This window comes from Mesoplodon densirostris, chromosome 8, assembly GCF_025265405.1.
Source record: "Mesoplodon densirostris isolate mMesDen1 chromosome 8, mMesDen1 primary haplotype, whole genome shotgun sequence".
Lineage (NCBI taxonomy): Eukaryota > Metazoa > Chordata > Mammalia > Artiodactyla > Ziphiidae > Mesoplodon > Mesoplodon densirostris.
In genome coordinates, this window is record NC_082668.1 from 59,863,586 (window position 1) to 59,891,178 (window position 27,593).

Below are 27,593 nucleotides of genomic sequence, written 5' to 3' on the forward strand. Positions count from 1 at the left end.
TTACAGCTCTGCCTTAGTCTTCACTTTCTGCTTGCGTGATACCTAAAGGTCAGCCAGAGTTGATAGCTTAGGGTCGTCTCACATTTTTTCCAAGGATGTGTTTGGACTCAGTTACGCACATGACCTTCTAACTTCCCCTGTATGTGTGAGAGCTTTTAAAAGCCCTTTTCTCCCAAGTATCTTTCTCAGTTTCTTTCTCCCCAGGCTTTCCTATCTGGCTGATGATGGCCCCAACACTTATCCTGTTCCAGACAGGTACAGTAATACATTTGCTTTTAAATGGTTTTGAAAAATGCTGCCACCCAGAATGCTGCTTCTACCCTGCAGAAGCTCCAAGGCACGTGAGACAAAGGCAAGCCCTTAAGCTGATCCTTCAGGAAGGTTACCAGCCTGTACAAAGCACACCCCGCTTTGCCATTTTCAGTGAGGTCTATATGCATATACTTTACTACATCTGTAAATTTCTATCTATATAGTTTAGGGATTCACAGATACACAAGAATGTGAAGAAATTCTTTGCTATGCTAGAACTTTAAGATGCAGATAACTTCTGGTAGGAAGAAGAGGTTTGGTGGTAGGAAGATGGTTGTTTGACATACGGTTCTTTATATATATTCTGGATATTTGACATTCTTTATGGTGAATTTATGTAGCTGAGTGTGTGTCTGTTACGTATGCCTAATAGAACAGGGGTCCTCAACCCCGGAGCTGTGGACCAGTACCGGTCCATGGCCTGTTAGGAACTGGGCCACACAGCAGGAGGTGAGCAGCAGGCAAGCAAGCGAAGCTTCATCTGCCGTTCCCCATCACTCGCATTAACGCCTGAGCCATATCACCACCCCCCACCCCCGTCCGTGGGAAAATTGTCTTCCATGAAAGCAGTCCCTGGTGCCAAAAAGCTTGGGGACCACTATAATAGAACGTTAAGTCTGGCACTCAAACATTTTTTTAAGTAGAAAATTACATATGTGTTTATTCTAATAAGTCTTGCTTTTTAAAATAAAGCTATAAAACATCAAACTTAAAATTTTTAAAAGAAACATATTTAGAATATGGATGAAACCTTTATTTGTTAATTTATGTAGATTGTCTACAGTTATTCTCTAGATTTTATATTAGTTATGCTCTTTCTGCAAGAACAAGAATAGGAAGTCCTGAAGGTCTTGAATGTAGTTGATGGTCTACTATCTTTTTTTTTTTTTTAAAACGTTTGAAGCGAAGAAAAAGAAAATAGAATACTGGCAATAGCACTGAAATGGACATTAGGAGATCTTTGTCTTTGTCCTTCTTCTGATATTTATCCTGCAATGTAAACGTGGGCAGTTTATTTTTCTAGTCTAGTCCATTTCTCTCATCTTGGTCCTCAACTGTAAAATAAGAGTTGGACCAGACAGGTTAAGGGCTGTTTCAGCTCTGTTATATCAGGAGCAGCAGCATTATTCTATGGAAAGAGTATAGACTTTGGAGCCAGGCAAATTTGTGTTCAGCCACTTTCTGGTTAATAAAGTCTAAAGTAAGCTTTCTAACTTGTCTAGTCATTTTCTCATGGTTAAGGTGGGGTTATTAACATCCATCTCATAGAGTTGTGGAGGAATAAACAAGGTACATAATGTCTTGTAAGTATGCACAAATGCAGTCTGCTCACCAGCATTCTTCATACCCCCATCACATAACTACATCATTTGAAGTAGTTGGAAAAAAGACAAAAATCTTCGTAACCTTTTACTTGGTTCTTATATATATATATATATATATATATATATATACATATATATATATATATGGATTATGTTGTGAGTTACACTTGAGCAAGGTAAAAACTTTTGTAGAGGCATTAAAGAACTTTTGTTTTTTACTCTAGATTCTTTAAACTTATGTTTTATTTACTTTATTAGTATTAAATTAGCATCTTCTTATAGAAAGTTAAGTATTAAGGATTATGATTAAAATTTTCTTTGACTTACCATCTTCTTTGACCTAATGTCTCTCAATGTCTACTACTTGGAAAGTCTCTCTCTCTCTCTCTCTCTCTCTCTCTCTCTCTCTCTCTCTCTCTCACACACACACACACACACACACACACACACACACACACATTTTCTGTGGGCTAATTAAGCATGCAAATAACTGATTTTCTACTTCTTTTAAAAATAATGACTTGTATCTCTGTTAATTAAAACATAATAACATACTTAGAAAATACAAACAAGTAAAAATAAGCAAAAATCTCACCACCCAGAGGTAGCCTCTGTTAATACTTAGATATATATCTTAGAAGCATTATCAGTGCCAAAGTTCAACTCAGTGTGTCTATGTGCCTGTCTGTTTTTCTTTATGCACCCATACTTGTAATAATTCTACAAGCATACTTCGTTTTATTGTGCTTCACTTTTTTGCGCTTCACAGATACTGCACTTTGTACAAATTGAGGGTTTATGGCAACCCTGCATCAAACAAGTCTATTAGTGCCATTTTTTCAACAGCATTTACTAATGTCATGTCTCTGTGTCACATTTTGGTAATTCTTAAAATATTTCCAACTTTTTCATTTGTTATGGTGATCTGATCAGTGATATTTGATGTTACTATTGCAAAAAGATTATGATTCTCTGTAAGCTCAGGTGATGGTTACATTTTTAAGCAATAAAGTATCTTTTAATTAAGGTCTGTACATTTTTTAGGCGTAATGCTATTAAACACTTAGTAGACTACAGCATGGTGTCAACATAACTTTTATATGCATTGGGAAACCAAAAATTTCACGTGACTCACTTTGTGATAGTCGCTTTACTGTGGTGGTCTGGAACCGAACCCTCAGTATCTTGAGCTATGCCTGTATGTGCTATTTAAAGTGAGGTCCTTTAAGGCATACTCTGTTTAATGTTTTACTTTAAACATATTTTGAATACTTTACCTGTCATTAAGAAAATTAAGGGCTTCCCTGGTGGCGCAGTGGTTGAGAGTCTGCCTGCCGATACAGGGGACATGGGTTCGTGCCCCGGTCTGGGAAGATCCCACATGCCGTAGAGCGGTTGGGCCCGTGAGCCATGGCCGTTGAGCCTGCGCGTCCGGAGCCTGTCCTCCGCAACGGGAGAGGCCACAACAGTGAGAGGCCCACATACTGCAAAAAAAAAAAAAAAAAAAAAAAAAAGAAAATTAAGTACATTCTTAATGGTTGCATAGTTCTGTGCATATAAATATATCACAAAAACATACTACGCTTATACTTATTTATCTTTTCCCACAGTTGTGATATTTGTCCCAAGATGAATTTCTAGGATGAATCTGAGAAAAAAATTTCTTTTGATACTAATTGTAAGATTGTCCTACAGAAAAGATTTGCCAGTAAAGTAATATCTGCTTCTCTGCAGTTTTCCTGGCTATAGGAATTGACAACACTTTAAAATAATCTTTGAAAATAAATACTATAGGTGAAAAATGGTATGGATTCTTTTTTTTTTTTTTTTTTTTTTTTTGCGGTATGCGGGCCTCTCACTGTTGTGGCCTCTCCCGTTGCGGAGCACAGGCTCCGGACGCGCAGGCTCAGCAACCATGGCTCACGGGCCCAGCCGCTCCGTGGCATGTGGGATCTTCCCGGACCGGGGCACGAACCCGTGTCCCCTGCATCAGCAGGTGGACTCTCAACCACTGCGCCACCAGGGAAGCCCTCTTTTTGTTTTTATGTATCTTTCAGGTAGCTTTCTTCAGTCTTTGTTTTCTTATTTCATACTATTGTTTCATTGGTTGTAGACACAGAGCAGATATTTTCTTCTGCATTTTGAATGAAGTCCTTCCTTTTTTTCCCTTAGTAGTTTCTTTTTATAGGACTCTTGTGCTTTTCTTCACTCATTAATTATTCTTAAATGAAAACAGTGTTCTCCAGACTTGATTCCTTGTACTGGAATGTAATCTCAACACCGCCACCCATACCCCTGCAAAGTGCAATACTTACGTAGCTCTTCTGGATTTTGCCTCTTTTCTTTTATAGACTTTTCCAAGTTGCAAAGCACCATCTAGTCACTAATGTCCTGGCCAGGTTATGATGATTCATTATGTGTCCAAATAGATGTAGTTCAAGAACAGCCAATTGGGAGGAAACTTTATGAGACGGTACATATTATCTGGTAGGGAACACTCTGATAGGGACAAAGTCTTATCTGAGAACCTGTGTGTCTGAGATAGAGGTAGATTTCTGTGGAATATAATTCTTCAGCATTGCCTGTTAAGTCTCATTCTGTGTTTTTAGTTGGTCAGAACTTGGGGGTCTGAGAGATGAGTAATATTCGTAGTTTCCAGGGCTGTTCTAACTTTGTAGCCCTTTGGATTTTCATAAATATGTCAATGGAAAGGTGAAGGAAGGTGAATCAGATATTAATTATTATAAGTTTCCACGTTATTTTGTGATACTATGTTTTCGATCTTACTATTAAGCTATATGTTATTTTTTGATTTGTGACAGTTTTGGAAAGTATACCTTTGTATAATAAAATCTGTAAGTATTAACTTCATTCAGGTTTCTAGTGTTATATGGCATAAAGTTTTATGGTTTTATTTCTTAAAAAAATAATTTTCATTAATTTAAATGAAATCCTCACGTTTCCTCATAATGTAATTTGAGAAAGTAATTGTCTTATGACTGTTTAAATACTTCTTCCCTCTTGATTCAGTTAAACTTTTTGATTAGTAAATGAAACTTCTTTTCTTTGTAGTAAAGCACTCAACTGTGTGGGATATTGCATAAATCTTAGAAGACTGCAATAAAGTGGCAATGTCTCGGGAACCCACCCCACCTCTCTCTGGAGATATGTCTGCTGGTCCTATAGCAGAAAGCTGGTGTTACACACAGGTACATGCTGTTAAAAATGCCTTCCTTGGGCTTCCCTGGTGGCGCAGCGGTTGAGAGTCCGCCTGCCGATGCAGGGGACACGGGTTCGTGCCCCGGTCTGGGAAGATCCCACATGCCGTGGAGCGGCTGGGCCCGTGAGCCGTGGCCATTGAGCCTGCACGTCCGGAGCCTGTGCTCCGCAACGGGAGAGGCCACAACAGTGAGAGGCCCACATACCGCAAAAAAAAAAAAAAGCCTTCCTTTATGTCACTTACAAGTTGTGTAGTATTTTGAGAATATTGTGAAGCACTTTGGCACTGTTACTAGAAGTGTTAGAAGAGTGGGTCAAAGAATGTTTAACATGTGACAGGTCAAGAGTGTAAAAGTCATCATTGTAAAAGTGCTTTTCTGAATGTTTTAGGTTAAAGTTGTAAAATTTTCCTACATGTGGACCATTAATAACTTCAGTTTTTGTCGAGAGGAAATGGGTGAAGTGTTAAAAAGTTCAACATTCTCATCTAGCCCCAGTGACAAAATGAAATGGTAAGATGTTTGTTTGTTTTGGGTATTTGTTTTTGATATGATCATCAGCTACTTTAAAATTTTGTTGTTACTGTTTCTGAATGGATATTTGTCTAATTTTATATTAGATTTATAATAAGTTCCTAATAGTATAGAGAATTGTAAAGAACTGTGAGGATATTGACAGGAGTGCTGTTCTATTATTAAGATTTAACAAATGATTTCAGTATTGCCTCTCTCTTGAATGTTTAAAGTATTATTTTCCTCCTTGTGAGCCTATTGTTTTATTTTAGGTGCCTGAGGGTAAATCCAAAGGGATTAGATGATGAAAGTAAAGACTACTTGTCCTTATATTTGCTTTTAGTCAGCTGTCCAAAAAGTGAAGTTCGAGCAAAATTCAAATTTTCCCTTCTGAACGCTAAAAGGGAAGAAACAAAAGCAATGGGTAAGTGATTTTCAAACTGACTTGAAGAAGTCTCTGTGTAACTATGTACTGTGACTTCTGCACTTTTACTTAGAAAAACTTAGGATTTTTTTCCCTAAAATCTAAAATCTACTTAACCCAAAACAGTTCATTTTGGCTATTAATTTTAAAGGCCAGTGTAGAGTTACAGTTGTTTTACTAAGTCTTAGACTTCCTAAGACATGTAAAATTATTTTTAAATCATATTAAAATTTAAATTTTTTATGCCCTAAAATGACATTCACTTTTCACTTGTAGAAACAGCTACTGTCAGGGCAAGATGCCTGGTTCAATGCCTGGCATATATAATAAGTGTTCAGGAAACATTTCTTTTTCTTCTTTGCCATTTTTGCCAGGTAATAAAATCTGAAGAACAATGTGAAAGGAGTTTGAATGTCCTGATATTTTGTCACTAGAATTTTTTTGAGCAGTGGGCTGAACACTGACTGAAAGGAAATCAATTTTTCTTAGTCTCAGGACCTGTTAAATTCAGTTCAAGCTTCTGAATTATAGCCAGCTGAAACCATGTAGCCTGGCACTTCATAACAGAAGATCATTGTAGGAAATGTACAGTGTGCATAGTAAGAAAATATATCATGAACTGCTGCATTAAATTTGAAGTGATTTCTGGAAGTGAATAACAAAAATCAAGTACTAACCTCACTACAAAAAACCCTCCAAATACACACTTTAATAATATATTTTGTTGCTAAGGTAATACATAGTTTCACATGTGTTTTCACATTGTCTGACATTTAAGACAGGCGAGTGCTCTAGTTCAGGCTGCTATAACAAAGTAACATAGACTGGGTGGCCTATAAACAACGGACATTTATTTCTCACAAATCTGGAGGTTGGGAATCCAAGATCAGGGTGCCAGCATAGTCAGATTCTAATCTGACTGTTCTACTTATAGACTGCCAGTGTTTCACTGTGTCTTCACATGATGGAAAGGGCTAGGAAGCACTAATCCTTACATTCATGAGGGTATCTACCCTCATGACCTCATCTAATCCCACTCACAGGCCTCTTAATACCATCACTTTGGGGATAGGGTTTCAACATGAAACTTTTGAGGGGATACAAACGTTCAGTCCTTAACATGGAGTATCTCAGTTAGATTTAATACTGGTTTTCTACCTCCAGCTTGTATAACAGATAATGAATACTTTCTGTAAAGGACCTTGTTTATTTCATAGTATACAATTGTTAATCAGTATGTTAGGCATTTGAAACATTTACTTCAGACATTTATTAAATCTTTTACTAATCATACTAAGACCGTCTCCTGGACTTTTATGAAAATTGTTTTTAGAGGTAATGGGACTATGTCTGAAGACTTAGAAATGATAGGGGACTTTATTTAGCTTTTTTACCAGTTAATGGATTTTTCTCTAGTTCAGTGCAACTTAAATCAGTGGGATGGTTATCCCAGGAAAGCTTACAGGATGCCCTGGTGATATAGAGCATCCATTTTTAAAGGGAGAAACAAGAAATGAGAGGTATGTTTCTAAGTTGGTTCTGATATTAGATGATGAATAGTGTGCCTGTGCCAATGTATTTTAATCCTACTTCATTGTTAAAGGGCTTAGATTGTTTGAAAGATCTCTTCCTTCTCCTTGAGATTTGATCTGGCTTTTCTTCTACTTAGGTATCTAGGAATCTGAAAGTGAGCTCATTGATAATGGCCAGAATCTTTGGTAGGCTGTGAAATGATCTGGTTCTACCTAATGTAACTTTTTTGACATTTTACCTATGAACACACATATCTGTAATTTTTATGATGGATGTATTGGCCCAGTCCTATTTTTGCACATTCATTTAACTGTGTTATCATTAACAGAATGTTTCTTGGCTACTTGTTTATTTAAACTTTTATTCTGTTTTCTACCAGAAAGCCAAAGAGCATATCGATTTGTACAAGGGAAAGACTGGGGTTTTAAAAAATTCATTCGAAGGGATTTTTTGCTTGATGAAGCTAATGGTCTTTTACCAGATGACAAGCTTACATTATTTTGTGAGGTGGGTACATTTTTTATTCAAGGAACTCAGTGTTTGGCTATATTTAGTGATAAAACAAAAATATACACTAAGTAACTGGTATAATTGGTAATATTTTATATGTAAATATTTAACCACATAAAAGCTGACTGGATTTTCTTAGAAATCAATGTAGTAGCCCAGTCTGAAAAAATTCTGTCATATCTTTAAGCTATAAATTGTATATACAGTTATACTACCACATACTAAATACTTCTTCCTCATAGGAAGACTATGGATGTGTATAGCTTCATATCAAGATTTCTGAATATCTTCTTCATTCTGAATAATTCTAAATAGATGGTCAGTATTTTCTGTCATATTCAGATTGATGATATTAAACATTATTACTAGTTTATCAGTTTGAATCCGTACTTGAACGGTAGTGAAAGTGCCTGAAAAAAGGCTGGGAAGCTTTTTGTTCATTCAAGCAGTTGGGTTCATTTATTCAAATAGATGTTAGCATTATAACCAAAAGCATCTGAAAAATTTTAAGATATACCTATGTCTGTTGACAGACTTATAAGATATAATCATATACATGAAATGTCATCTTTTGAAAGTTACCAGCATTGCCCCTTCTAATAATTTACACTTACGATTTGTCTTAATTTGAGGCTTAAACTTGGTTCTGTCACTGTTATTACGTAGCTTTATCTATATGAATTGTTGAGATCAGGTAACCTCAGCATTAAATATATTTATATATTTAATATATTTATTAAATATATAAATATATTTATAAATAAATAAATATTAAATAAATAAATTAAATAAATATTAAATATATTTCAGTAGGTTATTGTAGACAGATGAGTGTCATGGAAGCACAATAACTTCCTTAACTGCTACTAAGGTAGCTTTACTCTGTTTATAGAAAATATGTAAAATTTCTTGGCAAGATTTACAAACTAATTATATATTATGCTGTGTCAGAAGAATAATTGAAATATGGCCCCAGAGACTACATAGTGCAAATATAGTGCATCTTATTTTCACTTAGACAAGTTAAATGAACTGTATGATGAATTTGTTATGAATACAATTATTTGGTTGATAAAACGCATACCACAAGTGTTTTGAGCAGAGCTTATCATTAAATAATTTGATAAAAATATATACTAAAGCATTTGTTGCCAATAGATAAGATGCTCTAAGTAGTATTCTAAATAATTATAGGTTATGTTATTTACGCATTCTTAACGTAGAATCTTTTCAGAATTTTAGCAGTTATCTTAAATTTCAGCATGTTAGTTTTTTTTAATCACATAATCTTAGAATTTAAAGGATCTTAAAGGCTGTGTAATCCAGTTAAGAAAAAAAGCTACTGCAGCTAAAAGTCTTTTTGTGAATAAACATTTTAAGAAAATATTTCTTTTTTTAGAATTGAAATATTGTTTACTAAGTATATTTCCCTAAGTATATTTTATTGGAACCTAGACAACCAAAAAGTTCAGAATGAAGGCTGAAATTAAGATCTTTTTCTGATACATGTTTTTGAAGTATACTTTTTACTCACATGCTAAATTATACAAGCTAGTGACCTCCTAAAAATCGAACCCACCATGACATATATTTTAAGTTGACATCAAATTCAGTTTTGGATACTGTAATACATACCTTTACTGATGTAGACCTTTATACCCTGGGCACTGTATTTAACATAGGTGGGCAAAAAGTGCTTTGAACAAACATTCCTTGTGCCCTTTCCCTCTTTCTTCCGTACCTCTCACTGATGCCCTTCCTTCTACAGCATCTCCAGCACTGCTTGCAGAAGAGGAGGAAGCATTGCACTGGCCTGCCTAAAGAACTGCCTCCTCCCCTCCCCTGCAAGTGGTGCTGTAGACAGGTAAGGCAGTCTGGTGCTACCCTTTGGTGCAAGACATAAATAAACTTGCAAGTTCCATACTATGAGTCAAATAGTCAGAGGTAGAAATTTCTGGCAATGTAAACAGTTCTGCCCCTTCTGTCCCAAAGTGATGCAGAAAACAGGAATTGAGGAAAAATAGAAAATTGGTTAAATTGCTTTATCTTTTGGAATCCAGCAGATTTTAAATAATCTCATGGTCCAAAGACCCATGCTATTCTATGGTATACAGAAGACTATATACACAGGTAGAATATACGTAATGAATTGTTCATAAAATTAAATTAATTCATTTAGAAGGACTTTTTTTCCCCTCCTGTTTTTCTGTTGCTAAGTTAATCTTTCTATTTTAAAATACTTTTGATAGTGGATGGAAGTTGGGTTTTATTCTCTAAAAATGACAAAATGGAAAATTGACAACCCGATTTCTGTCATCTGCATTCTAAAAAAGGATACCTGTCTATGAAAGCCAGAAAGTCTAAGACCTAGTATTCTAGAAGATGATATGAAAGTGGACTACTAGAAGTTTCTCACTTTGGAGCCAGTGTAAGGGATGGTTAGGTAGTTGATTAGAGTGGCAAAATTTGTAGTACTATGCACCTTTGGATATTCCTAGCTAGCCTTCAGAATTAGTTGAGAGAATTGAGAGTTTTAAAAATGGGAACCAGTAGTCCCAGATTTCCAGGGAAGTCACAGCTGATTAGAGCCTGCACATGTTCATCTTTAGTCTAAATTATATTCTCAGAGTTGATCCAAAAGCAAATTTTAAAAAGAGCTGTCAAATGAGTTCGAGGTTTTACATTGTCAGTTTTGAGTATTGTGCATTTGCTGTTTTATTTTGAAAGAACAACAGTTTAACCTCAGGAAAGAATCTCAGCCTTTCTTCTGAATTTTTTACTCTAGGTTCCATTCAGTAAGAATGTTCATTACCTATATTTGAATATGTACTAGAAAAAATGAAAATTTTACCAATTTCTTAATTATAGGTATCAAAGAAAATAATCATCAGAATTCATTGCATATCAGTTTTAATTAGATCATTAATTTCTGCTCTATAAATAGTCCCTTGAATACTCTTCAGAATATGAAATGTTAATTATGTCTTAAAATTTGTGGTTGCTGTGATAATAGTATGTACATATGTATGCCAATAATATAAATTCTTCTGAATTGTGATTATATATAGAGTACAAATATATCATCATCAGTATCTATGCCCGATAATAATGGCTTTTTTTTATCCCTTTTTCCTTCTATCACCTGATTTTTGTAAACTTTTTCCATTAAATATATTGTTTTGAGTTAAGATAATTAGACAATAAGTAGAATTTAAGAAATCCTTTCCTAAATTTAAATATGGTCACATTTTCATGACTCCACTGCATACTTTATGCAAGTAATTGAACTGTTCAGTTTAATCCAGTTTCTGCTCTCTAGAAATTTCAAGAGCAGTGCAGATATGAACAAGTGAACACTGTCTTTGTGATCCTAACTAAACCCTGAATATTAATACCAACACTTTTGATTTATGTATCATTAAGTTATAATGTATGGTGTAACAGAGCAATAAGGTAAGGATTAGTGAAGCTTTTTTTTGTAAAATTTTAGAAACAATTTGAATAATTAAAAACTTAATAGAAGAATCTTTATTCATGAACTTATTTATGTGCACAATGTCTTGGCTCCTATATTTAGAAGAATATCTCAGAAGATTGTTGTGATAAATCCCTTCAGAACCATAATTGCATTAACGTACTACTAATTTTTTTTAAAATCCAAAGAAATACTGTCTAGTACAGAGAATGCTATAAAAAGGGATGTAGGTCTATCCTTCCTCTGATACTGACTAGCAGTGGATTTAGGACACTTTAGTTACCTTCTCTGGATCTCACTTTTTCAAATTTTTTTTTAAAAATGAGGTGATTGGATTAGATGATTTCTATGATATGTGATTCCAAAAGGTTAATAAGAGCAGACACACAAAATGGTTAATAAAAATATCCTCAGAAAATAATTTTCTTTAGAAGGTGTCTATTCATTCATATGAGATAGATGTTATTACATCTGGGTGATGTTCTCCATACATTTTATATTGGACCATTATACTTTCTTATCATGTTAGTAGTTTGATCCAATTTATCCATTTCCAATTTACAATTTTTACATAGTTTACTGTATTTGTCCTTACTTATACCTACTTTTAATTAACAAAAGCCTTATGAGATATGTTCTTAAATGAACACAGTCATCTATTGCTGCATAACAAACAACCATAAAACTTAGTAGCTTGAAACAGTAGATAACTAATATAGCACTTTTTGTGAAAGATGGTTCATTTACTCTTGACACATTTGATTTACTAGTTGAGATAGTATTTTATTCAATTTATTAAATGTAATATGAAATTCCTAGTAATAGTATATTCCTTTTCTTAAAAAATTAGTGTGCCAAGCTTAGTAGTGTTTTAAGACTTTATTCAGTATGTAGTCATCTGAGAGATAATTTAATCCATATATATTGGACTCCATATAAGAGCAATATTACAGTCATACCAAGTTTTATTTATTGATTATTTCACAGGTAAATAAAAGGTCTGCAAATCAAATTAAATTATATTTATAGTGTTCTTACTGTTGATTTTTTTAAATAAAAGATTTCCATGAACATTAATAACTACATTGGTTTTGTGAGAATTCTTATACTTTAAAATTTAAATCAATATTACTAGATATTTAAATCAATTTGTTTAGAGTTGAAACATATAGGGACAACACTTAAAATACTTCCCAAATTGCATATTGTAGTCTGTAGTTTTAAAAAACATTTTAAAATACTCTAAAAAGTCATAAATGTGATGCTGTGTTTATTGAATGTATAACAAACTTTAAATGTTGATAGGTCTGTAGTGTGAGGAAATAAAAATTAAAGAAATTTCTTTCTCCTCACAAAAATACCTTCTCCTTGTTTGAATTTGGAATCATATTACGACCTTTTTCTTGTTGAGAAATACTTTTTGTGATTAATAGCCAAGCATTCCAAGGAATCATTAAGCCATTTATTTACATAAAATGTCACTTTAAAATGATCTAGTTCATTTCAATGTTTTTTCTATATTATTTCTCTCCTTTAAATTGCGTCCTTAAATTCAGTTCCCAAGTATTACCATTTTTGATCAGGAGTACATTGAATTTTCTACATGATTTTAATGATAAGAAGTTTAAGTTTAGAGTTAGTAGCTTATTATTGATATTAATTTATAAAAGTGTTTTTTCTTGCTGTCCCTTTTTTATTAGGTGAGTGTGGTCCAAGATTCAGTAAATATATCAGGACATACTAATACAAATACTTTAAAGGTGCCTGAATGTCGACTAGCAGATGATTTAGGTAATCTCTGGGAAAACACAAGATTTACAGATTGCAGTTTTTTCGTGAGAGGACAAGAATTTAAAGCTCATAAATCTGTACTTGCAGGTACTTTCTACTTTTGGGTAATATAGTACCTTTCTTTCATAAATTTGTGCATTAAATAATGATGCTTAATCTTGTTACAGCTCGATCCCCAGTTTTTAATGCAATGTTTGAACATGAAATGGAAGAAAGCAAAAAGGTAAACATGGTTTAAAGGGCTAATATTTGTACAAATGTAGAATAGTGGAATGTATATTTTAAAAGTAAAGGTGCATTTTCTTATTGATTTTAGAAAGAAATAGAAGGATGGGGGTTAATATGTTCTATCATAGAAAAATAGATGTAGCTTAATGTGGGTGAATATTCCACATAACAGCTATTTCAGCACCCTTCTGGGAGCAAAATAAGTGGGTAGTTGTTATCCAAAAGGATAGCTGTCCAAAAGGACTGTACTGGTCCATAACTATTTGAGAGTTCTCCAGTTAAGATGTATATTCCTTCTTTCTAGACTTTGAGTTGACTTTGGAACTTGTTTTCTAGAACAAAGACAATTCCTACATTCTTTTTACCACTATAATAAGAGGATATTTATTGGATTTAATAAAGAACATAAATTATGTCATTATTAGTATGCATGAATTGTAATCAAGATATTACTTATTTGGTTTTCTCAGATATTTCTCTTTCACCTGTCATCTTGAAATGTAGTCAGATTAAAGACCAGAGGTTGATTTTTGCAGGTTGCATTACATGTGAGCCTTTTTGCTCCAACTAGGCAACTCCTGAGTTTATTTATATGGCTCAGCTTTATTCTCCCTGCAGAACTAGAAGCTGCAACAAAGTAGCTTCTTTTTTTCTTTTGATTATTGGTCTGGGCAGGTAGTATGATCAGCCTTCTGATCAATGATGTGAAATATTATTGTCATCAAAGGGTCAGAAAAGTTTGGTATTGTTTAGTGTTAAGTATTTAGCTTCATTGATCTCAGGAGAGAAACCAAGTACAAAGATACAGGAGTAAAAAAGCAACTAGTCCTCTTTGGACCTGAGTATGTCTCAAGTAAAGAGGTGAGGTGCCCGTAGATAATATTACGTGCCATTTTTGTAGGAGAGTTCTGAGGTAGTGGGCTCTGGTATGTTCTCTAATACCTGACCTTACCTTTGCTTAAAGCTGGGACTAGAACCAGTGGTTATTGGGTCTTAGGCATTGTATTACCACCTAATTCTTTTCAACAACAAAAAAAGTTAATAACCATCTTCTTCTAAGATAGAGGTCAGAAACTGAATTCAGATGTATTTAGTTTGGCCTTACAGATTTTTTTGGTTTTGTTTGAACTCTTTTTAACTGAGAAATTGGGGTTTATATTCCTACATCGTAGTGCTTGACTTGGTGTACTTCTCTTAGACCTGCCTGCTTCACTTTGCCTGCTTACTTAGCTTACTGAAGATTTACTTACCTCAATTTTAAACTATACTTTGGGGCTTTTAAGTTGCTGTCAGTTTTGCTTTGGTTCATTTGTGTATGTGTGTGTTCTTGAAATATAACTTTTTTTTGTTGTTTTCAATACCAGAATCGAGTGGAAATAAATGATGTAGACCCTGAGGTTTTTAAAGAAATGATGAGATTCATTTACACAGGGAAAGCGCCAAATCTTGACAAAATGGCTGACAACTTGTTGGCAGCTGCAGACAAAGTAAGTAATTCGGTCTTAAAGGGCTGAAAAATGTCCTCAAGGTTGATGTATCTAGAAAACTATCATCAAATGAGAACCCCCAATAACTTGAAATATTGAACTAATTTATACTGTTTGTGGGTGGCTCTTGAGAGTATTGTGAAATAACACACAATGGGATAATATAGAAATGAAATTTTTTTAAATCAATAAGACATAAAAATATCTTGAGCCAATTTACAGAAATGGCAGATTAACTGTAGACTCAATAGTTTTGAGTGTATCATTACCCTGTTTTATGAGAACACACACACAATAGCATATATAATCTATGGCAGTTTTAAGATATTCTTAGTGTTAAGCTACAGTGCATGACCTTTGTCTAAAAAAAGGAAAAAAATATTGGGTATTTTTTCTAATTTAATCTTATATTCATAGATTTCTTTTTTAATATGAGTATAGAGAAAAAAAATGTTAATTTTATAATGTTCTTTTATAATGGTGATATCCTGAAGGTAGGGAAACTACAAAAATTTCAGGAAATCTCAAAGCCAGTAGTTCTCAATCCTCAAAGCACTAAAGCACCTTGGGAGCTTTCTCCAAAAGTATTAATGTCCATGCCACTTCTGTCTGTCTGTGTGTGTATGTAAGTGTGTGTGTGTATGTATGTATGTATATGTATATATAGTGATAATTATACTCATTTTGAAAAATGTTACCATTGGGAGAAACTGGGCCAAGTGTATATTACTATCTCAATAAAAATTTAAATGTAAAAATGCCATTATAATAGAGTCAAAAATATGAAATACGTAGACATAAATCTGACAAAATATGTTCAAGACCTGTATGCTGAAAATTGTAATATACTGCTAATTGAAATTAAGGTAGACCTCAGTCAATGGAGAGAAAAATCTTGTTCATGGACTAGAAATCTTAACATTGTTAAAATGTCAATTCTCCTTTGATTAGTAGAGCCAACATGTCACTATCAAAATCCTAGCATGCTTTTGCAGGGGAAAAATTGACATGCTGATTTAAAAATTTATATGCAAGTGCAAGGACCTAGAATAGTCAGATAACTTTGAAAAAGAAGATCAAAGTGGAGGAGTCATAACGGTTCAGTATTTAGGACAGCATTGTATTGGTGACAAGATAGACAAATAACTCATTGAAGCAGAATATAGAGTACAGAAATAGACTCACATGTATGACTACTTAATTTTTTTTTTTTTTTTTTGCGGTACGCGGGCCTATCACTGTTGTGGCCTCTCCCGTTGCGGAGCACAGGCTCTGGACGCGCAGGCTCAGCGGCCATGCCTCACGGGCCTAGCTCTCTGCGGCATGTGGGATCTTCCCGGACCGGGGCACGAACCTGTGTCCCCTACATCGGCAGGCGGACTCTCAACCACTGCGCCACCAGGGAAGCCCGTGACTACTTAATTTTTGATAAAAGTGCAAAGATAGTTCAGTGGAGAAAGGATAGTCTTTTCAATAAATGGTGCTATAGGAGTTGGATAGCCTATGTCCAAACAGATGAACTGTGGTTGAACTCATTTGAAAAAACTTTGTACGCGAACTTCACGTCATATACAAAAAGTAACGCAAAATAGATTATAAACCTAAAAATCTTAAACTTCTAAAAGAAAACATAGGAGAAAGTCTTCATGATCTTACATTAGGCAAAGACTTCTTAGCTATGACACCAAAAACATAATACATAAAAGGAAAAATGATAAATTGGACTTCAATGAAATTTAAAACTTCTTTTCTTCAAAAGACATAGGAAAATAAAGACTAGCCGCAGACTGGGAGAACATATTTGCAAAGCATATATCTGATGAACAACTTTGGGGTTTGTTTCTGTTTTTTGTTTTGTTTTGTTTTGTTTTTTAGCAAATTGTATTATTTATTTATTCATTTATTTATTTATTTATTTTTGGCTGCGTTGGGTCTTCGTTTCTATGTGAGGGCTTTCTCTAGTTGCAGTGAGTGGGGGCCACTCTTCATCGCGGTGCACGGGCCTCTCACTGTCGCGGCCTCTCTTGTTGCGGAGCACAAGCTCCAGACGCGCAGGCTCAGTAGTGTGGCTCACGGGCCTAGTTGCTCCACGGCATGTGGGACCTTCCCAGACCAGGGCTCGAACCCGTGTCCCCTTCATTGGCAGGCAGATTCTCAACGACTGTGCCACCAGGGAAGCCCCTGTTTTTTGTTTTGATGATGAACAACTTTTGTCCAGAATATAAATGATTAAGGACTTTTGTATTCAGACTGTATAAAGACCTCTCAGAACTCAATTATAAGTAAACAAAGTTATTTCTAAAAATAAAAATATTTGAACAGACACTTCCTAAAATAGTGTCAGTCAAGTATATCAAAAGATGCTCAACCACATTAGCATAGTATAAATTAAAACCACTGTGAGATACTTCTGTAACTATATTATAATAACTAAAATTACAAAGACCATACAAAGTATGGTCAAGGATATGGAAAAATTAGGACTCTCATATACTGCTAATGGGAATGTAAAATGATACAACCACTTTGAAAGACCATTTGGCAATTTTTTTAAAGTTTTACACTTACCATACTCTTCAGCAAGTTTACTTACAGGTTTCTGCTCAAGAGAAAAGAAAGCATATGAAAGCATATGCCCATACAGTGACTTGTATATGAATGTTTATAGCAGCTTTATTTGTAATGGCTAAAAACTGGAAAGACCCAAATGTTTGTCGATAGATCAGTGGAATACTATTGAGCAATAAAAAGCATAGAACTATTGATACATAGACAACAGCATGCATGAATCTCAAAATAATTATAATGCATGGAAGCCAGACAAAAACAAATGCAACTTGTATGATTCCATTTATAGAAGATTTCAGAAAATGCAGACTGTAGCAGTAGAAAACACATCAGAGGTATTGCCTGGGGTGGGGTGAGGAAGAAGGGTTACAGATAGATAGAAGGAAACTTTGGGGAGTAATGAATATGTCCACTCTCTTGATTTAATGATGGTTATATGGCTGTATAAACTTATCAAAGTATATACTTTAAATATCTGCTATTTATTGTATGTCAATTTTACCTCAATAAATTGCCAAGGATGTTCTGATAACATATACTAAGTTTTTAATGGTTATGAATATGATTTGTTTAGCTTTATAATTTATTTTTCAGAATTAAGTAGTGACAACATGCAGTGTACTGACTGGTGTTTAAAATAGTAGAAAAGAGAAATATACTCATTAAGAGTATTGAGTAATAAGGGGTTTTTAAAGAATAAAACCCTATTTTTAAAATATCCTTGCACTTATGCAAATAGAAATTTCTTAAGAAACATTAGTCTTTCTCTTGAATGCATTAATTCATACTTTCTTTATATTTAAAGTAATTTAAAGACTTTTAAAGTACCCTCAGTTCAATGTGTAATGGGCTTAAACTTCATTTTCTAAGTACAAATATCGTGTATTTAAAAACTTGCTAGTTTGAGTAAATGTTTAATGTTATGTTTTCCTTTTGGATAGTATGCACTGGAACGGCTGAAGGTCATGTGTGAAGAAGCTTTGTGTAGTAACCTCTCAGTAGAAAATGTTGCTGATACCCTTGTCCTTGCAGATTTGCACAGTGCGGAACAGTTGAAAGCACAAGCCATAGACTTTATTAATAGGTAAGCTATGCTTGTATTTCAGTGGACATGACACCTTCAACAGTTCTTCACTGGCCTTTTTCTTAAGTGTGTTTAAATCTTCAATGCAGGTGCAGTGTACTTCGACAGCTTGGGTGTAAAGATGGGAAAAACTGGAACAGCAAGTAAGATGACATCAGTTTCTGACTTAAAGTTGATCTGCATACATGAAATTAAGTGTTTGCATAGCCTTTTGTTCATCTACAATAAGTATGAATCCAGATATTAGTTATATGAAGCAAACTGCCAGTTTAAAAAATAATAATTTGACTACTTAGTGGGTTCTTGAGGCTATGCTCTGTTGTAGATCAGCTTCTAATGTGAATTGGGATGGACACTCTAATGTCTTAAGCACGTATGTTCATGTAGTATATAGCTGAGTCCAGGTATTTCAGTGGCTGGAGATCCTGCCCTTGCCCCTTCAGAAAGCATTTCTAAAAATGTGGGAAATATTTATTTTATCCTATGAGGAAATGTACCCTCCATATTTGCCTAGAAACTTGACATTTGAATGCTAACCCACTGCTTCTTAAGGTAGCCAGATAACTTGCATCACATGCTATATTAGGCTAACTGCCTACCATTCCAGAAATAGTAGCAATTTGATCTTTCCTTTCCCTGGTAGATTATAATGAGCAGGGTAGTTGTGACATCTTTCTAAGCCTGGATCTTCGGAATGTGATGTAACTATTAGAATTTATTATTCCCTTCTTTTTTCTTCTTCACTCATTTTATTTATTTATTTATGGCTGAGTTGGGTCTTTGTTGCTGCTGCTGTGCGCGGGCTTTCTCTAGTTGCGGCGAGCGGGGGCTACTCTTCGTTGCAGTGCACGGGCTTCTCATTGCAGTGGCCTCTCTTGTTGAGGAGCACGGGCTCTAGGTGCGCGGGCTTCAGTAGTTGTGGCTCGTGGTCCCTAGAGCACAGGCTCAGTAGTTGTGGCACACGGGCTTAGTTGCTCCGCGGCATGTGGGATCTTCCCGGACAAGGGCTCGAACCCGTGTCTCCTGCATTGGCAGGCGAATTCTTAACCACTGTGCCACCAGGGAAGCCCTTCACTCATTTGTAGAGTGACATTTTTACTCTTTGCAATTATTCAGTATCAGGAGTCAGGAGGTTGAAGAATTTGCATCTGCTTTTGATTAGTTTTTGCCTGTAAACCCTTAAACTCCATTTTTGCAATTTATCAAAAGTTGATACAAGAAAGTAAAAAAAGACAGCATTAGAGACAAGAAAATGAATGTTTGATTTATGGCCCCTTGCTTTCATCTGTTTTGATAGATTTGAAGTTGGTTAACTGAATTCTTAACAGTTTTTGAATTCTGTTTTATGAAAGTAAAAATTAGTGGCTATTTTTAAGATATTGATTATTCTATATATTGGTCAGTGTGTGATAATACATTATCATGGTATGTGATCCTAGAAAAAATCAAATGACTGTTTTGTGATTCTTTGTACTTTGCCACTTTCAAGCTCTAGTTTTATTCTGTTAAGAAAATATTTTGCCTTGTATAGCTTTTTCAATGTCAAAAAATATAAGCTTATTTTATATCTCGTGTAGAAGCTGTATTGTACATAGAGGCCTTCAATAGCTATTTGTTGAATTAAATAAATGAAAATGTCAGGTAAATTAAGAAGTATCTGTGTGATTCTAAACAAGTTGAAATTATAAACATGACGACACACTGGTAATTGGATATTAGGCAAATTTTTTTAATTGTTATTAGCTGCTATTTAGTGAAGCAAACATTTGTGTAGCATCTATCATGTCTCAAGCACCATGCTGGGGTCCTGCATATAAAAACAATTATGTGGAAAAATCCTGTCCTTGAGAAATTGATCTAATGACAGGAACACATCCATGAATATATCATTTTATTATAATATGGTAAGTAATGTGATAAAGAAGGTTATGTGCAGGACACTTGACTAAGGCTGGAGGTTTAGGGATGAAGATGACTGAGGCTTGTCTTAAAACAGGAATAGGAATTAGCAGACTAAGAAGGAAATAACAAGCATTGCAGACAGCATAGCTTGAATCAAAGTATAGACGCATGAAGCAATAGTTGATCAATCGTTTGATAGATATTTATGTTTATTATCCAGTAAATTCTCAGGGCACTATGCTTACTTAGTACAAAGAATATAATGGCGAACATGACAGATATTTTCCCTGCCTTCATGGAGTTCATGTTTTAGCAGGAGATGTATAAGAATTAAACAAGTAGTTGAAGTTAAGTGTAATAATAGGTAATGTAGAGCATACCCATCTGAGCATATAGCAAAGGGACCAAACTTAATCTAGGGGTCAGAGAAAGCCCTTTTGAAGAATTGTTGTATAAATAAAGACCTCATGAAGAAGAGCAAAGAGGTGGGAAAGTATATCCCGAAAAAGACATTCCAGTGTGCAAAGTTTTGGTGATAAGAAAGAACAGTATGGAGGGTGGGGCATGAGAAGCTGGAGGAAGAAGGCAAAGATCAGATCATGGAAGGCCTTTTAGACATTATTCGAACAGGAATGGGCATACAGTAAAAGGTTTTAACCTAGAGTAGGATGTGATCAGGTGTGTGTTTTTAGCAATGTCTCCTCCACATGCATGGTTGTGGGGAGGTTGAGTTTGTGGTGGTAGTTGAGGAGCAAGGTTATATATAGGTAGGCCAGTTGGAAAGTTATTGGAGTGTTTCAGGCAAAAGATGAGAGCAAAATTAGACTTGACTGGCGACAGTGCAGCCCGAGGGAAATAAAAGGATATAATATTTTGAATGGACAATCTATAATACTTGGATATTATTTGGATGGAGGGTAGGTACAAAGGAGAGAAGACAGGAGACAAGGAAGGATAACTAGATTTTTTTGCTTGGGTAATTGTATTTACTCAGAGCATGTTGTACATCAGGTACAATAAACAGTTCAGTATTATTATTCAAAGTGCCAGAGCATGGAAGTGGGAGGTAGAAAACTAGGGGGAAGAACTAGGAGACTTTATTTCTCTTTCTAAAGAACTTGTGTACTGGCAATGGAGAAGAGTAGAAGACGATGTGTTCATGTTAGTGTTTATGTTACTAAGGCAGCATGGAAGCTGGTTTGAGAGGAGCAAGGTAGGAGAGTAGAAGACAAATTAGGAGACTCCCGTAATAATTCAAATGTGAGGTGATGTGGGCCTTAACTAGGGATTCAGGATACCTTTGGGAATTAAAATAGGGCTTTGATGACTGATTGGAAAGGATGGCGTCTAGGGTGACTTCCAGGTTTCTGACTTGAATCACTGGGTGATGGTGGAAGCATTAGCTGATTGGAAATGAGAGAGGAAGAATTTGGGCCTTGGGAGAAACGTGTCGAGTTCCCTTCCGACAGTCCCAAATTTACGGGTCTGCAGGCACATCCAAGTAAAGAGAACAAGTGGTTGGGACCCACCTTTGTGGGGAGGCCTAGGACTTAGCAAATCATCATTTATCATCACTGAATATGATAGTTAAAATTGTGAATAGTGGATGAGATAAGATAAAGAATGTTAAGGGAGAAGAGTCGAGGGCACAACTTGGAACTCTAGAGAAAACCTGCATGTAAGAGCCAGGGAAAAGAGCTCTTGAAAGAGCGGGCATAGGAATGGTAACAGTGGGAGTAGAACTGTGCAGACAAGTGTCACACACTTCCAAGAGTAGAATTTCCAGAAAAATTGAATAGTTTCATTTATAAAAGAAAATACCAGTAAGGTAAAGATGATATTTTAATGAATTCAAATGGTTTGAATACATAGAGAGGCAAACAAAATGTTCCAGAACATTTTGAAATCTGTAAATTAAAAAAAAAAAATTGACAGTGCATCAGTGCATTTTGAAAAGTACTCTTTAGTAAACATCTCTTAATTTTATTTTTCAGCCAAGCAGCAGACATAATGGAAACATCTGGGTGGAAGTCCATGATTCAGTCTCACCCACATTTGGTAGCAGAAGCCTTCCGAGCACTAGCATCTGCACAGTGTCCACAGTTTGGTATTCCACGAAAACGGCTAAAACAGTCTTGAAATCTTCCATGAACTATAGAAAAATGGAATTGACTTTTACTCCTCCAGGTCCAGAAGGATTCTAATACACAAACCATAAGCAAGAGTTGTTTCTGTTGTCTTGTCCACAGAACAGAAGCTGAGAAAGCATACTGCTTGAATTTCAGGTGGATAGTTTATGGTTTATTCTTCAGCTTTAAATTAGACTGATTATACTCTAATTCACTTCAAGGCCTTAAATTATCTTCAGTGACTTCTCTTGTTCATATATATACTTTAATTTTTTTATTGTGCCTTGTCATTGTGACCAAGGCTATGCAGGATTGCACTAGCTCCATAATGCAGTAATATTGATAACTGAAGATAATAAGTTTCAAAAGGATCTTCCATTAGTTTGAGAAAGGCAAATGGATATTATAGGGTTTGTCCTATGCTATCAAAGTTTAAAACTAGGTTTTCCTTAAAAAAGCACTTGTATTGGAGATTACTGGTAATGTCTCCAGTCTAAGTTCTATAAATACAGGAGAACCTGCTTACCTTCAAGGTAAGTTATGGCAATACACTGCTTCAATTCTAATTTATTTTTTATTTCAGGGGGCAAATATGCAATGAGTTGGCCCAAATTTTTAGTGAAATTTGTAGTGTTTGTATGTTATCTGTCCAACAAACTAAGAGAAGCATAACAAACCTTTGCTTGTGTTTCTTTGTGAGTTTATCCAAGTTTATAATGATTGAGAACTCATTGAGGTTAAGATTTCGATAAGAAGAAAGCATGTTTTGTGCTGAATTAATTTTTTTTTTAATTTATAGTGACCTACATTTATATGAAGAATTCTGTACATGTTAAAAGTAAGGATGGGGCCTCCCTGGTGGCGCAGTGGTTAAGAGTCCGCCTGCCGATGCAGGGGATACGGGTTCGTGCCCCGGTCTGGGAGGATCCCATATGCCGCGGAGCGGCTGGGCCCGTGAGCCATGGCCGCTGGGCCTGCGCATCCGGAGCCTGTGCTCCGCAACGGGAGAGGCCACAACAGTGAGAGGCCCGCATACCACAAAAAGAAAAAAAAAAAAAAAAAAAGTAAGGATGACCAAATGTAAATTTAATGAGTGGGCCAATTAAGAAGATATATATGCACTTTTAATGTGTAACTTTTTTATACTGAATGGTACTTTTTTTTTTTGCTTTTGAGAGAGTTGATAAGGTATAATTAATTGTCTTAGCTTTTGAAAGAATTTTTAAGACAGATGGAGGCAACTGGGATGTTTGTGATAATAGATAAGGAAGATATTCTCGATTATAGTTAATTTGACTTCCACATATTCATTATTGAATTCACGCCTGTTTATCATGCTTTGGAGAAGGCACCTGACAGTAAATGAATCCTGGACAGCCTACTCTCCTTCTAAAAGCAATGAACTGCTATTATTTGCAGACTAAAGGAGAGAACCCTTAGAAATATGTCAGGCTACACTCTGAAACCTTTTTTCCTCCCTAGCTTTCTCCTTTCTGTCTCAGTTACTGTACCAACATTGTGGATGATAGTGAAATTCTGCATAATGTGAACAGGATAAACTATTTATAAACTGCTTTTCACGGGCCAGTTCTTTATTATAAATGAATTTTAGCTTTAAACACATACACATCTTCAGTTTTTGATAGCTCTGTTTACAACAGAAGTCTGTTCTGGTGCATTGTCCTGGTGAAGCAGGAGCAATCAGTGTCAAGTCACTGCATCTGATTTCCTGTGACAGTGGCAGTATGCTTCTTAGGCAAGATTTACATTTGACCACAAGGGAAAATTTTTTTTCACTGGAAAAAAAATGCATATACCTATATATTTACATATATAACTTTATTCTCCAGATTAAAATTTGTATAATTCGTTTATTTCATTTTTGAATTTAGGACAAAAGGAAAAAGATGAAGCATGAAGTTTTAAAATATATTTTATTTTTGTTATCTGTCTGTTAGGTATTTACCGAAGCAATCCTAATATACCAAGGGTGATTCATATTTACATTGAACAAACACTGTCAAATAATCATTTGTTATCCACATCAAACTGGGTTTCAAAAAGATCATATTTTCAGATATCTTCATTTCTTCCTGTGTAGCTTGAGTCTTTGTTGTGTTAACCTAAAGTTGAAATTGGAAGACTGCCTTCGGATAGAAGAAAGATTCTTACATATGAATGGATTCCATCCTATGTAAGAGTATTATAGGGAGCAGAAATTCACTTCCTTAACTTCACCATAAGATTGAGCCCTTTAAATTTAAAATGTGCAATTTAAAAAAGAAACCACACACACATACATATACACTTAAAGAATTTGAGATTTTGCCAGGGTCTTAGAAGAAAACAAAAATTTATCCCTCAGGCCCTAGAATTTTGTTGTCTTATATTAAAAAAATACTGGTGTATTCATTTATGTCAGATGCACACAGGTGCATTCTGAATTAATTCACTGCTTGGATCTACATTTCTAACCATAGTGACTTCAGTGATAACACCTATTATAATGAACATTTCAGCTTACCCTTACTTACATACTTACTTTAGTGTTTGTTGCAGATCTGAAGGGTTTTATTATAAAATTTTTTTTTTTTAGTTTGGTAGCACATTTTGTACCAAAAACGTCCAACACTGTGCTGTAAGAATATCCACATTTGAAGAAATGTCCACTTTTCAGATAGTATATTCCTACCATTATACTAACAGGATCATATGGTAGTTGATTTATTTTTTTTTATTTATTATGTATATTTTTGGTATTGTGGGTTCTTGAGACAATGATACAAAACTGTTAATGTATTCTAACGTGAGTGCTCTAATAGCTTTTTTTTTTTTTAATTTTTAAACTACAGACATTGTTTTCGGTAGGCACAGATTTTGTCCTGAGCAGTGTTGCCTTTTGAACTAAAGCCTGCTCCTGTTTCCCTTTGGTCACCTAAACAGAGCTTTTTCTTAGAAAAGTAGTAACTGGTCTTAAATGTTCCATATTATAAAAGTAACCATTGGAGAACTGTTGTTTAGATTGAGATACAGAAACACTGTATTTGTGCCTTTTTCATTTTTTAATATTAATGTGTATCGGTATTTGGAGCACAAATATGAAGGTGCCATAACATTATGGCCTGCCATTGTTACCTCCTTGAATACTCATGTGTCATTGTCTTGAAATAGTAATTGGAGATTCTTGCATGTATTCCGTGGTCATTTGGGCATGTGTGTGTGCGTGCGTGCGCGCGTGTGTGTGTACATGTACTTGTATTTGCTTGGACTTGTGTGTGGTATGTTCAAAAGAGTGAATTTCTGAAAATAGGACTCAGTTAAATGTTGAAAGTTTAGGTTAGTTGAAATGTATTCCATTTAAATGTGCTTTATTTGAGGGGACAATTGAGAGGAAATTATAATTCAAAAATGTGACCAATTTACTGCATGATGAAATGTGAAAACAGTGCCTTTTAAGGACATCAATTTTAAAATTAAGTTTTAAAATATTAACAAAAATCTCTTAAAAAGTTGTCATGAACATTATTGGTTTATTTTTAAACGAGACCTAAGTTAGAGCTTAAATTGCCAAAAGTATAGTTATTAATTTATTTACCCATTTGTTTTGTGCATAAATTTAAAACCTAAGCAGAACTGTTTATAAAATTGTGGATCATAGATGCTACCCAGTGTTACTAAAATAGAACACTAGGGACTTTGGTAAGTTGTTTTGTTAAAATCCAGCTCAAGCTTTTCTCAAAACCAAGTCTACTTGAAGAGGTGAATTGTTCTGAGTTGGATGTTCATGCTCTTTGATGGATAAAATGAAAATATTCAATGTATTCTTGCAAAACAACGTGGGTGGTTGGGTTTTAGTGTTTTTCAGATTATAAAGACAGCACTTTCAACACACATAAGAGTATTTTGCAAACCTCTTTTATACAGATTATGAGCTCTGGTTTATTTAAGTGTTAAATGGAATGATGTAAATTTTAGGTCCAGTTGAACAAATATTGAGTGCCTACCATGCGAGACTTCTTCACTAGGAATGAAATCACCACACTGTGTCTTCTGTTTGCAGTATGTGGACTTTACATTTGAAAAAGAATTCTTATATTTAAATCTTTTTCTGTTGTTAAGGGTTTATCCTTGTATACTGTAACCCAGTTAATTTTTGCATTCAGTTTTTTAGAATGAAGATATAACTTAAGTGAGTCCCATTTTTGAAAATAAAATTCTGCTGAAATTATTTAAAAATCAGTTCTGGGGCAAATTGATTTTCAAGATTCAAATGTATAAAGACATTTTGAACTTTTCAGCCTCATTTTTAATCAGCTGATGTCAATGATGAGATACATACTTTTTGTATCTTGTTGCTGAAAATATTTTTTGCATTTCAGCACATTGAGTTAAAATAAAGTTGTTACTACTTATTCAGAATTAATTGGTTTATTTTGTGTTTATTTGAAAAATATGAATAATTCTTTTTCAGATTACTGTGATGCTTTACAAAAAAGAGCCATGTATTTGATATGGTAACTTTTAGAATTATGCTTAGTAATTGTCTTTTCTACATAGGAAAGCTAGTGTTTTTTTGGAACCTACTAAAGACTTATTCCTTGACTCTGAGATGTTACATATATATGTACTTTAACATATGCATACCATCAATATTGCATGACTTATGCTAATGTTATATAATTTAAATCACCTTTTCCTGGTCCTCCTACCCCTTCTTAATTTCAGCTAATTATTTGCTGCTCTCAAAAAGAGCAAATTTGGGGCATTGTATTCCTACACCAGCTTAGCAACATAATTAGTGCTTAAAAATTACGGCCAAAGTCACAGAAATGCACAGTGAAAAACCTTCCATATACTCAACACACACATACACATGTCCACACACACTGAATTACCCTTAAAAGAATAAAAGAAGGGTTGAAACACTTTAAAAATATTACCTATACAACTATAGTAAGATAGGACAAGTGGTCATATTCTAAACTTTAAATAACCTTTAAATAACCTTTTCCCTTACTCTGCAGAAGCCAGCACCCTTCATACTTTATTTTAGAAAATTGGAATGTTGTGTTTCCTCCATTCTATCACCTCAGA

General features: G+C 34.6%; 1 protein-coding gene across 7 annotated transcripts in view; it reads left to right on the forward strand.

Annotated features, from left to right (window-relative positions):
* Window positions 1-26,793, forward strand: part of SPOPL (speckle type BTB/POZ protein like) — a 66,166-nt gene extending 39,373 nt beyond the window's left edge. For 3 of the 7 annotated variants that reach the window (XM_060107049.1, XM_060107048.1, XM_060107050.1), the window contains 11 exons: window positions 4,710-4,846; window positions 5,247-5,368; window positions 5,641-5,792; window positions 7,705-7,832; window positions 9,604-9,699; window positions 13,011-13,188; window positions 13,269-13,324; window positions 14,694-14,816; window positions 18,326-18,468; window positions 18,558-18,611; window positions 22,365-26,793. In XM_060107049.1, the coding sequence (XP_059963032.1) occupies window positions 4,769-4,846; window positions 5,247-5,368; window positions 5,641-5,792; window positions 7,705-7,832; window positions 9,604-9,699; window positions 13,011-13,188; window positions 13,269-13,324; window positions 14,694-14,816; window positions 18,326-18,468; window positions 18,558-18,611; window positions 22,365-22,509 (1,275 nt within the window). In that variant the 5' untranslated portion in view covers window positions 4,710-4,768 and the 3' untranslated portion in view covers window positions 22,510-26,793. Of the gene's footprint in view, window positions 1-4,709; window positions 4,847-5,246; window positions 5,369-5,640; window positions 5,793-7,704; window positions 7,833-9,603; window positions 9,700-13,010; window positions 13,189-13,268; window positions 13,325-14,693; window positions 14,817-18,325; window positions 18,469-18,557; window positions 18,612-22,364 lie in introns of those variants that run through there. The other 4 variants (XM_060107052.1, XM_060107054.1, XM_060107053.1 and 1 more) reach the window with 4 other exon arrangements.
* The last annotated feature ends 800 nt before the right edge of the window (window positions 26,794-27,593 follow it).